The sequence below is a fragment of the Ixodes scapularis genome, unplaced genomic scaffold, assembly GCF_016920785.2.
Source record: "Ixodes scapularis isolate PalLabHiFi unplaced genomic scaffold, ASM1692078v2 PGA_scaffold11__112_contigs__length_91849675, whole genome shotgun sequence".
Taxonomy (NCBI): Eukaryota; Metazoa; Arthropoda; class Arachnida; order Ixodida; family Ixodidae; genus Ixodes; species Ixodes scapularis.
This window is the reverse complement of record NW_024609837.1, coordinates 24,153,851-24,168,869: the sequence shown is the minus strand read 5'-3', so window position 1 is coordinate 24,168,869 and position 15,019 is coordinate 24,153,851. Positions and strand designations below refer to the sequence as shown.

At 48.9% G+C, this 15,019-nt stretch overlaps 1 protein-coding gene across 1 annotated transcript in view; it reads left to right on the top strand.

The window, feature by feature from the left end:
* LOC8029103 (chromodomain-helicase-DNA-binding protein 1) overlaps positions 1–15,019 on the top strand; it is a 49,998-nt gene that overhangs the window by 20,527 nt on the left and 14,452 nt on the right. Inside the window, exons 8-21 of the mRNA XM_029994895.4 lie at positions 62–243; positions 947–1,074; positions 1,845–2,061; positions 3,360–3,449; positions 4,295–4,485; positions 5,173–5,361; positions 6,086–6,245; positions 6,786–7,010; positions 7,478–7,627; positions 8,424–8,572; positions 9,184–9,283; positions 10,257–10,343; positions 11,351–11,548; positions 13,957–14,174. Coding sequence (XP_029850755.2) covers positions 62–243; positions 947–1,074; positions 1,845–2,061; positions 3,360–3,449; positions 4,295–4,485; positions 5,173–5,361; positions 6,086–6,245; positions 6,786–7,010; positions 7,478–7,627; positions 8,424–8,572; positions 9,184–9,283; positions 10,257–10,343; positions 11,351–11,548; positions 13,957–14,174 — 2,284 coding nt within the window. The remainder of the gene's footprint in view (positions 1–61; positions 244–946; positions 1,075–1,844; positions 2,062–3,359; positions 3,450–4,294; positions 4,486–5,172; positions 5,362–6,085; positions 6,246–6,785; positions 7,011–7,477; positions 7,628–8,423; positions 8,573–9,183; positions 9,284–10,256; positions 10,344–11,350; positions 11,549–13,956; positions 14,175–15,019) is intronic.

The following is a 15,019-nucleotide window of genomic DNA, read 5'->3' as shown; positions in this document are numbered from 1 at the left end:
GGGGAAGATGTTTTCGGCAGTGGCGTTGCAACTGTGGCGTGTCCCCTTCCCCGGGATGTAGCGCATGCTCCAGCCAAGAGTGGAGAGGCGGAGCAGATGGACTACCTGTGCAAGTGGGACGGTCTCCCGTACTCCGACTGCACCTGGGAGGACGGGAACCTGATGAAGCGCAAGTTTCCCCGGGTGATCCGGGAGTACCATGCCCGCCAGAAGTCCCAAAAGATCCCCAGTAAGGTGTGCAAGGTGGGTTCGAAGCTTCTCCCGCGAGAAACGCTGGCCGTAAACCGGCTGTAGGCCGGCTGTACGTCGGGTGGTCCCGATTGTAAACTAGTCGCGTTTCAGCTTCAGATTGGGGATTTCTCCTTGTGTGGCCTAGGCTTCATTGGTCAAATTTGGCGGGAAATGGGATCGTGACCGTGCTTCTGTTTTATTGGAGTTCATTTTGGTAAAATTCAAAGAGTGTTTTCAGGAGTTTATATAATTTATGAGTAGTTCGGAGTTTATTGGAGTTTATTTTGTTGAGTCCTAGTGTTCTGAAATATGACGTTTATTTGGTTCTTACTTTATAATACTAGTTACAACTCTCCAGGCTTGTAGATAAAAAAAAAAAGCAGTGTTCACGAATGCATCAAAGACAAATACTGAGTTTATTTATTTTTGGTAAATCACTAGCTCTTTTGTCTTATAAGATGCCCAAGTAGCGTGGTCCAAATTCGAAGCTGGAACAATGGGTACCGCAATTTAGGTTTAATTTTGTTGTGTCCGAGAGAAAAATAACCATTGCTCGTTTTTATGAAGGGACGATGATGATAAGCCCTACGAGCACATTGGTCAGATGTCACCACCCTAAGCAAGGCGCACACGAAGGCATCCTAGTTTTATACTAAATTGTGTCCCGACACTTTCTTTTCCCTTTTGTTAATCGCCCTAAATGTTGGACGACCAGGTGCTGAAGGTGCGCCCCAAGTTTGTTCCCCTCAAGACGCAGCCATCGTACATTGGCGGGGAGCAGAAGCTGGAGCTACGAGACTACCAGCTGGAGGGCCTCAACTGGCTGGCCAGCTCCTGGTGCAAGTGGGTGCCACTCTTGCGACTCATTCTCTCTTCGTGTCAGCATGGTCTTGTTCTGAACTCTGAAATTACTGGCAGTATATTGGGCTCCTCTTGTTTGTTATCGTAATGATTATGAAAAAAGTTCCGCTACAATCAGTCGGTCGTTATTTATTTATTCAGCCACAGTTCTTGCATACTAGTTCTCTGCATTCTCTCTCTCTCACTTTCTTTATATACTGACGAACGCATACTGTTCTTGAGTAGATGTCTTGTTCAAAGCCACCAACTGTTGTCCCTCTTTCCAGCTATAAACATCCTTGACCTTTGAAGGAACCTGTTTGCTAGGTCTTTCCTTATTCAGCGTTTTTACCCTTTCCCTCACTACCTGTTCAGAATGGTTTTCGTGGGACAGCAAAGACCGTTTTGGAAGTTTAGAATGCTGAATTCTACATTCTGTATAGTTAGTTAACAGCTCCACTAGTAAATAGCACCTTGTTGGGATGCGGGGAAAATAAGGTTACGCGTGCGACCGAGTCGGGCCTTGGGAAAATCATTCAGATCATCGACTTTGTCTTGAAAGCTTAAAATAATGAATTCAGCATTATGCAGTCTTAACAACACCACTTAGGGAACTGCAGGGATAATAGGGTGACCCTAGCAGACAAGGTGGTCCTCAAATGACCATCCAGACCATCAACTTTGACTTGAAAACTTGGAATGCTGAATCCAACACCGTGCATACTTGACGGCACCGCTTAGTGACCGCTCCTCCCCTGTTTGGGCGACCGCAGGGAGAACGGGGTGATCCTTGCGGACGAGATGGGTCTGGGCAAGACCATCCAGACCATCAGCTTCTTGACATACCTGTTCAACCAGCACGCCCTGTTTGGTCCCTTCCTGCTGGTGGTGCCCCTGTCCACCATGACCTCTTGGCAGAAGGAGTTCACCCAGTGGTCCCCCGAGATGAACGTCGTTGTCTACCTCGGAGACGTCAGCTCGCGCACCATGGTCGGTGGTCTTCGCTCGCCCTTCTCTTTTCTTTTTTTACGGCGACAGCTGTTAGAACACAGTGTGTTTATGAACTAGATTTCGTGCGAAAAGTGATATGCTCGAGCGTGGCGAGGAGCTGCTGCACGCGGTTTAAAGGGCCGTTCAAACGGGGCGGATTTTTTGCAGTCGCAGCATTTGCTGTGCAGGAAGTGAAGGTCTCCTTTGGTTCCGCTTCGCTTTTCCGCGTTTTCTTTTTGTTGGAGGAAAGCTTCCCTTTGCTCGCGTCCTTGCACAGAGGCTTAGACCGTACACGTCATGGGGTTCTGGAGAACCACTTGCGCGCTCTGCTGGCTGTCGTCGAGGCCTACACTTTTGTCGTGGGTTCCCCTGAAAACAAGAAAGGGGAAGAGACGACAGTGAGGAGGAAAGCCATGCTGTTTGCGTGGTTCGTGTCCGCACTGAAAACAGACGCACGCGCCGCAACTTCAACATTCTTTTTAGAAAAGTGTACGCTATTTGGCCAGTCCTTAAGACAACATAGGAGGCAGTTCATAAGCACACAAAGCATATATAGAAGCCTACTTGGTCATAATTATTCAAAGTTTGTCATAACTGGTGAGGTTTCTGACGAAGCGGCATGGTGGGAATCGAACCCTGAACCGTGCAATCCGCAAGCCGATGACTTTGTCCGACGCCACTGGGACGAGGCAAATGGGAGAGCAAACAGCTGGACTAAGAAAGCCTGCAGTAGTAGGTGACTGTCGACTTGCGCAGCTGACTCTCCGAATGACAAAACTCGCTGCATAATTTTATGACATCACGGGTCACAAATAAAATTACGGTTGTCTCGATCATTCTAATAAACTCAAAGAATAAATGAGTGTGTTCTGCATGCAACGGCATCCAGAACCAACGAATACATTCTATAACCAAGTATAGCTTGTCGTAACGTACGCCTAGTGCATGCATGACACATTCTGTGCTCTCTCAGAGTTTGTCAGAATGGTTAAGACAATTTTTTCTTATTTGTGAGGTCCTGGGGTGGGTGTGTCACATTACATCAGGGTCGTGGCTTGCTAAGTGTACTGAGGGATCATTGTTATGCGTCACTGTGATGTCACAGTGTCACGTGATAGTATGACGGTCACAATAAACTTGTTTTTACAGTTAAGTGGATTTTTACTATGACGCTCTTTTGCACTTGTGAAAGTCTAGAAGCTGTTTGTGGGGGAGGCTTGCGGTTTTCTTAGAAGGAGCATTCCACGGATGTCAGCTGGTATCACTTGGTTGACTTGTGTGTGGGTGGTCCCGTGCAGATTCGAGAACATGAATGGTGCCACCCTGGGAACAAGAGGCTCAAGTTCAATGCCCTCCTCACCACGTATGAGATACTGCTCAAGGACAAGGTGAGGAACATTTCTTATTCGATGGGAGCTAGAAGTTGCTCGCTCTTGCGAGAAAAAATAGTTTTCTATTAAAGGAGGTCGGAACTACGGTCTTGTCTGAACCAAATACCTGGAACCGGTTTGTGGGGAAGTGTGCTAACAGTTGGTTGAATTACCGCTAAGGATAGAATTGCTGCAAGTAGAGTGCAGTCTTCTTGGAACAGTACATTTTTCTGTAGATTGCTGCGACGATAAGTTCCAATGGAAAAACAACACTGTTTTCCTGCAGGCATAGCGTATTTAAATGTTGCTCCTTTTTGAACAATCTACTGGTATGACGGATCTTCTGCGCTGCTAAGGAATGTGTTCTGAGTAGGCTACAGATTTTCTGATGTTTGTTTTTGGCTAAAATTTGCTATACTGCTAAGCCATAATTCATTTTGGTGGCATCCCAAACAGGGAAGTTGTGATCTTCCCTGGATGAGAAATAAAATGAAGTCAAGTAAGGATACTTTTAGTGTGGATCATACTTATACCACAGTTCCTTGTAATAAAAGTCGCTTGAACTGGTTTCTGTTTAGTCTAAAAGGTGGCTTACTCCAAACTTTATAGTAGTGAGCATCATGCATTCAGTTCAAACCTAAAATCGCCTTGTTTCAGTGGGCCACTGTAGTGTGACATTATATTATAACCAGTATCTGGGAGACAAATGTTTCTGGACACAAAATAAATATATAGATAAAATAACATTTTGAAGCAACCCAAGATTGAGGATTATGAAAGTTGACACAGAGAGGAGAGAAAGAATAACAATAAGAATGATTAGAGCCTCCAGGTTAGGAAATGACTCGTGCTTCGACACGCAGAGCTTCCTGGGGGCCGTGAACTGGGCGGTGCTGGGTGTGGACGAGGCACACAGGCTGAAGAACGACGACTCGTTGCTGTACAAGTCGCTGTTTGAGTTTGACACCAACCACCGACTGCTGATCACGGGCACACCCCTGCAGAACTCCCTCAAGGAGCTGTGGGCCCTGCTCCACTTCATCATGCCCAACAAGTGAGGACTCGTTTAAGAAACTCAGTGTTGCCATGATTCCTTCTTTTTCCTCTGGCGTACGGAAGAGTGCCAAAGGCGATGCTGAAAATTTGGGGGGGGGGTTTGAAGATCAGTGGGGAAGCAAACAACACTGGAGCAACGACAAAGATAGAGCGTAGTGCAGTACTGACATGCTTGTCTTGTGTTTGACACCGTTCTCTTTGTCGTCGCGGGATTCTACCAAAGTCTTGGTGCGCGCAAGAGAGCTGACGAGTGCAACATGCAAAAGTCGGTGGCTGCTGCACGAAGTTTTGAACAGGCTTGTTCGCTCGCAATGTAATTGTAAGCACGTGCAAGGCTAGCTCAGTTGGATCGCTAGCCACGGCAGTGCTCCTGGTTCTTGGGCCTGTTTTGCTCACCCTTGCATAGCCTTGCTGTACGGCAAAACGGTTGCATACAGCCTCAACGGGTAACCTCTTAGATTGCGTATAAGCTTAGAAGGTTCTGCAGTATCAGAGCAAAAATCCTCGAGCCATATACCTAAATCAGAGCTGTATAAAAGCTGTACAAGAACCTTTTGGGCGGCGTAATAATTTAGAACTTTCTTACAATAGGAGAGCGAAGGCCCTCGAGCCACATTCCCAGCCTTTCCTAAGTAACGCGGGTGCGTGTCTGAGCGTCTTGGCTCTCTTTGTTTCTCGGGTGCAGGTTCGACTCGTGGGAGGAGTTTGAGGCGGAGCACAAGGAGAGCGCGGACAAGGGCTACACGAAGCTGCACAAGCAGCTGGAGCCCTTCCTGCTGCGCAGGGTCAAAAAGGACGTGGAGAAGTCCCTGCCGGCCAAGGTGGAGCGCATCCTCCGGGTCGAGATGACCTCCATCCAGAAGCAGTACTACAAGTGGGTCAATGTGCTTTTGAAGTCCCCGCGTCAACAGAGACGACTCGAGGCTGCTTTGAGTGCGATTGGCTGCATCACGATGGTGTGCAACCGAGTAGGACGAGAGAATGACAGAGAAGCTGCCAACACGGTGGCGCCGTCTGTCGGGCAGCCCTGGAAACTTTTCCAATCCGTGTTTAACCGGACTGGAGGTTTTGCGGCATTTGCAATATCAGATTTACGCAGCGCCTACGACAAGTGGTTGCTCGTAACGTCAGAATTATTTTGGGCCCATAGTGAAGGAGTGACGCGTAAAAGACTAGAAAATGTATATGCCGGTCGGATGCGTTCCCTCTTTGCGAGCCATTACAAGCTGTTGCGTCGCGGTCGATTGCACTCGGACAATAAGCCTTTAGGGTACGGGGATGCGACGAAGTTACAAGGCTAAGTTCCAGCCCGTGGATTCAATGCCTTGGTAAAGTTGCGTGCAGTTCAACAAAAGCTTTTCTGGACACGGGGGTATTGTTCATGTGGTGTGTACATCCCCCATAATATTTGAGTTTCTTTGCGTGAAAGTGATATTGGGCTGCTCTTCGAGTACCGTCGTTAACGTTGGTTTTTTTTAGCGCAACCTACTTGAGAAGTTGGGCTCTGCCAATCGGCGTGTAGAGGGGAGCACGAAATCCGGCGACTGTGTTCCGTCCTTGAGATGCCTTTGTTCCGGCTCTGTGTCGTGTTGCTCCAGGTGGATCCTGACCAAGAACTACAAGGCCCTGTCCAAGGGGGTAAAGGGTTCCTCCTCGGGCTTCATCAACATCATGATGGAGCTGAAGAAGTGCTGCAACCACGCGGTCCTCATACGGCCCCCCGAACAGCCCGCCGTCAACAACGTCGACGCCCTACAGGTGAGGATCGTGGGGTGGCCATATCACTTTGAGATTATGCTAGTTAGGAAAGAAGATGTTATGGTAGATTTATTGTAACGAGTCGAGTACCGCTTTAATCCGGTTACTGTAATGTAGTTGCCGATAACACTGGTGAAGGTGCCACATTGGTTCAATATTCCCAGCATCCACCGAGCCTTACTGACAGTACTTTGCTGTAAGCTTGTGCAATTACATACTTACTAAATTTTAATAAGGAAGTTGAGGTGATGTTTCAGTGCTAATGACTCAACATAGATTAGTTTTTCTAAGGTTGCCAATCTCTCCGCTGCCTTCATTTATTTTCTCTTTCTCAGTTTTGCTTCATTACGTCCATATCTTCACTTTATTGGCCCTTACGATAGTGTGATTCTGCCATAAATTCTGTTGGTAATGCACTCATATTCCCAGATTGGACTTCTCGTGAAACGGCCCGGATGTAGCAATGTTGCAACAACGGTTTTGCGACGTCTCGAGGTGGCCCAATCTGTCCTAACGGTTGTGACGATTCTTCCCTTGCAGCAAATCATCCGGGGCAGCGGCAAGCTGCTGCTACTGGACAAGCTGCTGTGCAGGCTGAAGGAGACCGGCCACCGGGTGTTGGTGTTCTCCCAGATGGTGCGCATGCTGGACATCATTGCGGACTACCTGCAGCTGCGCCGGTTCCCCTTCCAGCGGCTGGACGGCTCCATCAAGGGCGAGCTGCGCAGGCAGGCCCTGGACCACTTCAACGCCGACACCTCCCAGGTCGGTGGCCTCCTCACGACAGACTCGTGCTCTCAAAGCGAGGTTTTAGATGCGGGGCATTTATAGGGACCACTCTTGGCGGTTTTAGGTGTGTGCCTGGGATGCAACCTCGACGATGGCGTCACGGTGTTTGTAACGGTTGGTGTCTGTCAGTGGTGCTTGAATGATGACGAGTGCTAAGAGAAGAAACTCTGGGGTCATTGGTTTTTGTGTGACACTGCAACATCACGTGACAGTGATGTCACTTGTGACATCATACATGGGAGAGTCACGTGGCATTGTGACGTCATTTGACACTAACATCACAAGACACCGTGATGTCGCACCAGTGAGTCTCAACTGACAGTAGGCATTGTCCGCACTCAGATTCTCGGTCGTCGTGCCTGATCATTGCAACGTGTCTCCTTTGCCTAAACTACGCTCGCTTCGACAACATTTTTTTTTTTTTTTCCTTTTATTTCGGCCAGGACTTTTGCTTCCTGCTGTCGACCAGGGCGGGCGGCCTCGGCATCAACCTGGCCACGGCAGACACGGTGGTCATCTTCGACAGCGACTGGAACCCTCAGAACGACCTCCAGGCGCAGGCCAGGGCCCACCGCATCGGTCAGAAGAACCAGGTGCGTGACTGACGACGAGGATATCCCTAGAATCGGTACCCGCGCACACACTTTTTTGCGACGACCGACGCGCCGGGCGAAGATCGCCTTTTGACTTGCGCTCTATGGATGCAAGGCACTCACTCTGAGCAGCGGTTAGCCAAAGTAAAACAATAATTTCGGAGATCCACCGGTGACGACGTTTTGAGGGGGGGAAGGGGGGGGGAGGAGGAGGTACAGGTTTTCTCTTCTAGGTGGTGTCGGTGCTACAGAGAGCGAGAGTTTTGTTTTCTTTACCGACAAGTTATGTCAGAATTGACCTCTGAATTGAGCGTTTGGTTGCTTTTCTAAACTGTACATTCAGCTTACATCGTCTACCGTTGACCGTGGTTTGTATTATGCCCGTTTGCAGATACCTCTGCTTTGATCTATGTTCGGAGAGGCCGTTCTTTGTTATGCAGTGCTGAGAGCTGTATTGTTATATGGCAAAGAAAGTTGCCAGCAGGGTATTTACAGAGCATTCCTCCGTTTGTCGCTAGAGGGTTCGGTTTTATGGGGTTTTTCGCACTAAAAGGTGGTGCTCTGTCTATAGGCGAGAGTATGATGCGCATAATTTAGATTGAGCTCGATGACGTCCCCGATAAAAGGACTGCACCTAGACAAAGTGTGTCTGTTAGTAGCTGCATACTCATTTTACATTGTTGCCTTAGACACAGTTCAATTTTGCGTCGAAGAGATGTCTTGTGGCTCGCGTTTGCGAGCACAACTCTCGGGGTTCTCTCTGCATTGAGACGACTCGTTGTTGTGGGCATTTTAGGTGAACATATATCGCCTGGTGACGAAGAACAGCGTGGAGGAGGACATTATTGAGCGGGCCAAGCGGAAGATGGTGTTGGACCACCTGGTGATCCAGCGGATGGACACCACGGGGCGCACCGTGCTCTCCAAGAGCAATGCTCCGTCCAGGTGAGTTGGCGACGTCCCGCAAAACGGTCGGCATCTGGGTTAGTTCGGAGTTGCGTCGCCCGGGGCTTGAATTGCGATGTCGGGACGGGAGTGCGAGGCTTGGGTGTAGAATGCTTTTGACCTATCGTACAAACCTGTTGCAACAGATAAATTGTCCAAGGTAATGTGGGGGTTTCCTTAAACTCATTTTTCACTCCGAATTTGAAATTTTATCTCCAGGATATTTTTTGAGGAATGTCGCTCTGGAAACTTTCATGCGCATTTTAAGCCCACGGATGGGGTGTCATTTATGGTGTGGACCCTTTTGATTGGCTGCAAGTAATTCCGCACTAATTGTGTGGGCTTATATGGAAACATTACTGCCGTTTGTGCAATTGTGCGGTTGCGGAAGGTTTTCTGTAGATACGGTGGATTATTAAATGAACTAAATGAAGGATGGACCATTTTATTAAATAATTATTGAGACATGCCGGTTATGGTAGTTGCACTGCTGGCAGATGCCGCTACAAATTGCTTGCATCATTGTTTCGTCCAGTTGGTGCTCACACCTTGTGTAACTTGTGGTTGCGTGAAATGAGAAGGAGTTGATCGATTCTTGCATTGCCCCGCAGCAACACCACGCCGTTCAACAAGGAGGAGTTGGCAGCCATCCTGAAGTTTGGAGCGGAAGAGTTGTTCAAGGAGACGGAAGATGGGGATGAAGAGCCTCAGGTGGGGTGTTTGCTCCCTTCTTTTCCCGCAAGGGGCGAAAGTAACTGCAGCTCTCTTTATTTGGCTCAAATCTTGCGCTCACTCTCACGTAGTAGAACTCTGTTGATGGGTTTATCAGGAGACTGTGGTAAAAAAAATCTATGATCTTGTAAAATGTTGAAACTTTGAATGTTTTTGGGAACCTATAAATGAGACAAGAAGCAACTTTCATACAGCAATTTATTTTTTGGGGACTTCTACGTCCATGGAGAACTACTATATTTATTCAAATATAGGCTGATGTTTTTCTTTGCTTTTTAAACTCTCCTTCAAAATTGGAGGCCACTCTATTATTGCAAAAAAAGAATGTTGACCCACGAGTTTGAGCAAAATTTCTTAGCCCATTGGCTAAATCTTAGCACGCCCGTGTGAAGCGGTGAAGCCTCATGCACTTGCTGGTGCAAAACGGTGCAATCTGGTGCATTGGTACCGTGCGGAGTGCACAATTATGAATCTGCCTGAAATTAAACTAGCGGAGTCGGGAAAACCAAACTCAACGGAAGCGCATGTGCACCAGAGAAGGAATTGGAAAAATAAACAGGCCATTGCGAAAGCTCGAGTTCGTTTCAAGCCTAGTCCAAGGTCGTGCCTGTTTGGGCGAAAAGCAGTGTGCAGAAATACAGAAAGGTGAAAGGAAAAATGTAAAACGAAGAGAAAGGAAGATGGTGGCCACGACCATCTCACCAGTAGTTTCTGGACGCAAGAACCGCGAAGGCAAGCGCACCAAATGGGAAAATGATACGCGCGTCACCGTGCGAGTTTGACGGAAGCACCGTTCACGATTGTAACAGCGAGGAACATGTATTAACGACATTCTACCATACTAGTTCGGGTTTCTGGGTTCGCTTTTGAGCCGCAAGCGATCAGCAACTGTTATGAATGCTTGTCGTTCCACTTGTGCGAGCAGTTCTTGACGATTTCTTTTCCTTGGCAGGTGGACATAGACGAGATCCTGCAGAGGGCGGAGACCCGGGAGGAACAGCCAACGACGGTTGGAGACGAACTCCTGGGCTCTTTCAAGGTATTCTTATTTTGAGCTTAAAGCCAGAGGAGGCCCTTCATTTTCTCGTGTTTTTGTTTGGGAAACAACTACCGTAAAATCTCGAGCAAGCACCCACTCTGAATTTGGAGACAATCGCGTAAAACTGCGGGTTGGGCACTTTTTAGGTTAACGATATGTAAAGATGTCTTCTGTGTACTATCCAAATGTTACAATATTGACAGGTGGGCACTTATTGGGGCATGAGCTGTTGCTCTGTATTTTACGGTATTTTCAATTGCCGTTTTTGCTTGGCTGCAGGTGCACTGATGCGTCTCGGGGATCAGTGAGTGTTCTGGGCACATGTTTTAGTGGTTTTATTAAGAGTGGGGCCTTATAGATAATGGCTAAAAACTGATTGGTCGGAAATCGGTGATGGGCCTCTTTAGTTTTGTCCGATTTCACGGGTGTTGGAGCTCAGTAATATAGTTCTGCCTGATCAGTGCATTTAGTAAACCTGTGAATTGTTCGAGAAGTACACTAAAGCTAGGACACCGATCAATTAATTAATTAATTATTTAATTTGTTTAAGCATTTTTTGCTTTTCTGTTTATTTTTGCCAGTTTAAACTTGATCAACCTCTGAAAGATGTTGAGGGAAATTAAGAAAAAAAACACAGGCAAGCTAGTCAACTAACTCCATAAAAAAAGAACCCAAGACTGGGAACAAATGAGAAAAAAAAACATTCTTTCGTTGTGCATGTTTGTGTTCTAAGGTCACCCCATGGAAGTTAGATGGTGCTTCTTGTGTTCTTTGTTATCTTTTCTGTAAGGAAGTTGGGCGATGGTATAAACGTGACGGTTTGCAATAAAAATGCTAGCCGTGTTTTGAGACTTTGTGTGTGTGCTTGTCTTTTTTTTTTTATTTGTTCCCAGTTGTGGGTTTTTTTGTTACGGGGTAGAGGGAAAAGTGAAAGACTTCGGGTTTCGCTTTGGCCTCTCTCTCTGAAGGACGTTGGTAGAACGCCGATTTTTCCGTGGTCTCCTCAGGTTGCCAGCTTCAACTTCACGGAAGAGGAGGAGGTGGGGGCGGCGGTGGCCGGTGCGGAGGAAGACTCCTCGTCGCAGAGCAAGGACTGGGACGACATCATTCCCGAGGCGGAGCGCAAGAAGGTGGAGGACGAGGAGAGGCTCAAGGAGGAGATGGAACTCTACCTGCCCCCTCGGAGCAGGAAGTCCTTGCACCAGGTGAGGAGAAAAAAACGTTGCCGGTGTGGGGTTGTTTTACAACAATAGCTGTGACAGACTTACCGGCTGCCTTCAAGGCTTCGGCGTTGTACCAGGCGGAAGAATCCGTCTCATGTGCGCTTGCGCCGCCACGTGAAGCTAGGCAAAGCACGCGCACTAGGCTCTTGCCAGCCAGGCGGCGGTGTCTTCTATGATTGGCAAGTTGTGTCGCCATGCCGTAAAATATTGAAAGCACCCATCCCACTTTCGCCGAAAACTAGGTTAGTCTAGATGTGGGTGCTTGTCCGGTCAAATTGGTAAAAACCAAGATGGCGACCCATAAAAAGCTTTGAAGGTGGAGTGAACGGAATTGGAGAAAGCACATTTATTTTTGCACAACATTCCAGTCGCCGCCGGTGGTCTTGTGGCCACCAGAACGGGGTGAATATTTCAGGCTGGTGTCGTCGCTTTGTAGGGGTGGTGCTGCTTAATGTATAATTTGCGAAAATTTAAAGTTTGGGAAATGTTAATAGTTTGCGCTTCCGCGGTATATTACGGTCCATTCCTCATTATAGAACACGATTTGCGTGTGCCACAGATGTAAAGCAACCTACCACTTGAAACGGTACCCGTCTGGACTTCATTTTGGGCATAGATGACGACTCGCGTGTGCAGTGTGTTCCCTCTCCCACATAGGTCAGTGACCACAGGGCTGTCTTGCACGCGATCGAGTAAATAAATAGTGTATATGCAGCTGGTCGCTGTCACTTTACACGCTTGAGCAAAAAGCTGCGGATTTTTATTCTTGTTGTTGCATTTATGCGAGTTTGTTTTTCAGATACTGGGAAGAGTTGCAGTATAGCCCAATACTAAATTTGTGCCCGTTTTGAGTCAAAAGTGGTATATATATATATCGACGCCGGTTCACACATTGTCTTTTAGTGCAGTTGACTGCGTCGCAACTGTTTGTGACAACTTGTGATGAGAGCACGCTGCTGTTATTTATCAGGTAGCTCTGGAACGCTATTTGCATGTATTTGACGTATCATTCTTTTATACTAGCGCAAGACAATTTTCAAATTGTTATGAGCGACCATTACTGAAAAACCTTCAGTCCAGTTGTACACTGTTGCAGGGTAGATTGGGTTTGATCCGTGAAGAGAGAAACTCCCAAAATGCTTACGCGTTGTGGGGATTGTGATCCCTCAACATTCTGTCGCGTCAGCGTTTTGGAGCGCCGTGGCGGCCGCGCCGACGTAGCGAGAGGTGGCGCTGCTTACCACTGTGAGTGGCTTCCTCCTCTCCCCCTTGGGGCGATTTCCGTAACAGACCCCCGCACAAAGGAGATCGACGTGTCGCTCCTTGATTGGCCACTTCGCCCCCGCCGTTATCTTAAAACCAGCGGACAGCAGTCTCGCTTGTCTCTTCTTCCTGGGATTCGGCGGCGGTGACAACGGGGAACCTTCCGGCGCACCGGTGAGCGTTTACCCCGTCCTTTGTACCTTTGTGAACGACCGTTCGGCCGTGGGCGATCTCCACACCGACGGCGTTCACCAGCTTATTGCTGCTGTGTTCTTGTTATTTGTTTCATTGTAAATAAACAGAGTTTATCACCGTTACCAACGTGACTGGTGTCTTTTGCGCTCAACGAGCAGCATGCCACGCGAGTACGAACCCGCTTCGCGGTAGAGCGTCTCGCCGCGAACGTGGTACTCCCAAAGGCAGTGGCCCTAAGGAGAACCCCAATTTGGCGCCCCACGTTGGGCGCCAAATTGGGGTTCTCCTTAGGGCCACTGCCTTTGGGAGTTCCACGTTCGCGGCGAGACGCTCTACCGCGAAGCGGGTTCGTGCTCGCGTGGCATGCTGCTCGTTGAGCGCAAACAAACACCAGTCACGTTGGTAACGGTGATAAGCTGTTTATTTACAATGAAACAAAATAACAACAAAACAGCGACTATAAGCTGGTGAGTGCCGTCAATGTGGAGATCGCCCACGGCCGAATGGTCATCCACAAAGGTACAAAGTACGGGGTAAACGCTCACCGGTGCGCCGGAAGGGTCCCCGTTGTCGCCGCCGCCGAATCCTAGGAAGAAGAGCGAAGCGAGACTCCCGTCCGCTGGTTTTAAGATAACGGCGGGGGCGAAGTGGCCAATCAAGGAGCGACACGTCGATCTCCTTTGTGCGGGGGTTCGTAACGGAAATCGCCCCAAGGGGGGAGAGGAGGAAGCCACTCACAGTGGTAAGCAGCGCCACCTCTCACTACGCCAGCGCGGCCGCCACGGCGCGCCGAAACGCTGACGCGACAGAATGTTGAGGGATCACAATCCCCACAGCGTACATTGCGGTCGTCTTTTATGTTTGTGCTACTTGTGCCGTCGCTAACACAACTTCCTCCCCATCTCCTTCTGGTCGGGGGTCTTCGTTGGCAGACGGCGAATTCTGACAGCGAAGATGGCGGCCGTTCGGCGCGGAGGCGGGACCGGGACCGGGGCTCAGGAGGCGGGTCGAACGGCTCCGACGACGAGGGACGGCCCCGCAAGAGAGGCCGCCCCAGGGTGATCCCACGCGACACGGTCAAGGGCTTCACGGACGCCGAGATCCGTCGCTTCATCAAGAGCTACCGCAAGTTCGCTGCTCCCGCCAAGAGGCGAGTGTGCACGAGTCTGGAACCTGAGATTGTCTTCCAGGATTGCTTCTCCTGTCTGGGGTTGTTGGAGTGAAACTCCGGTAGTAAGGCGATGTAGCAGTCGCTGATATTAGTTTGGCTAGGAGTTCGAGCGAATTCAAATGGCAGTCGTTAACATTAGGTTGTGGAAGTCGTTTGAGTGAGTTTGGATACCAATTGTTCGTTGTGAGCTTGAGCGAGTTCAGATGGTAAACCGTTGGAACTAAGCTGGTTGCGAGTTTGAGCGAGTGGAATGGCAGTTGTCGACGTTACGCGAGGCGTTTGTGAGCTCGAGCGAGTTCAGATGGCGATCGTCGACATCCGTTTGGTTGCGTGTTTGAGCGAGTTTGGACGGCAGTCATTGACGTTGTGTCATTGGTGAGTCTGAGCTAGTCAAAATGGCAATCGTTGACATTGAGCTGGTTGAGAGTTCGAGCGAGCTCAGATGGCAATCGCTAACGTCAGTCGGCTGCGAGTTCCTCAGTTGTCTCACCTCCAGAATGAGCTTGTTATCTTCGGTGACGCGTGGGCGTCTTGTGAGCTTTGAGCGTGCACGCGGAACCAAAGCACGGCAGGAGGCAGCGAGTGCACGTACGAGGCCCAGCTTCCGGAAGAGACGGCCCGTCATTCTCATTCTGCTGGCAACTCTAGTGGCACGCATCGAGGAAACCCACACCCCGCTACAGTATAGACCACTTACAACGTAACCGCTTATAGTGCAGGACCGGGTATAACGCGGTTTTTTTAAACCACCGGTTCACCTCCCATAGAACTCCATGTAATTACATACCGCTTAAAATGCAGGCGCGCGAAGGGAAATACCGGTT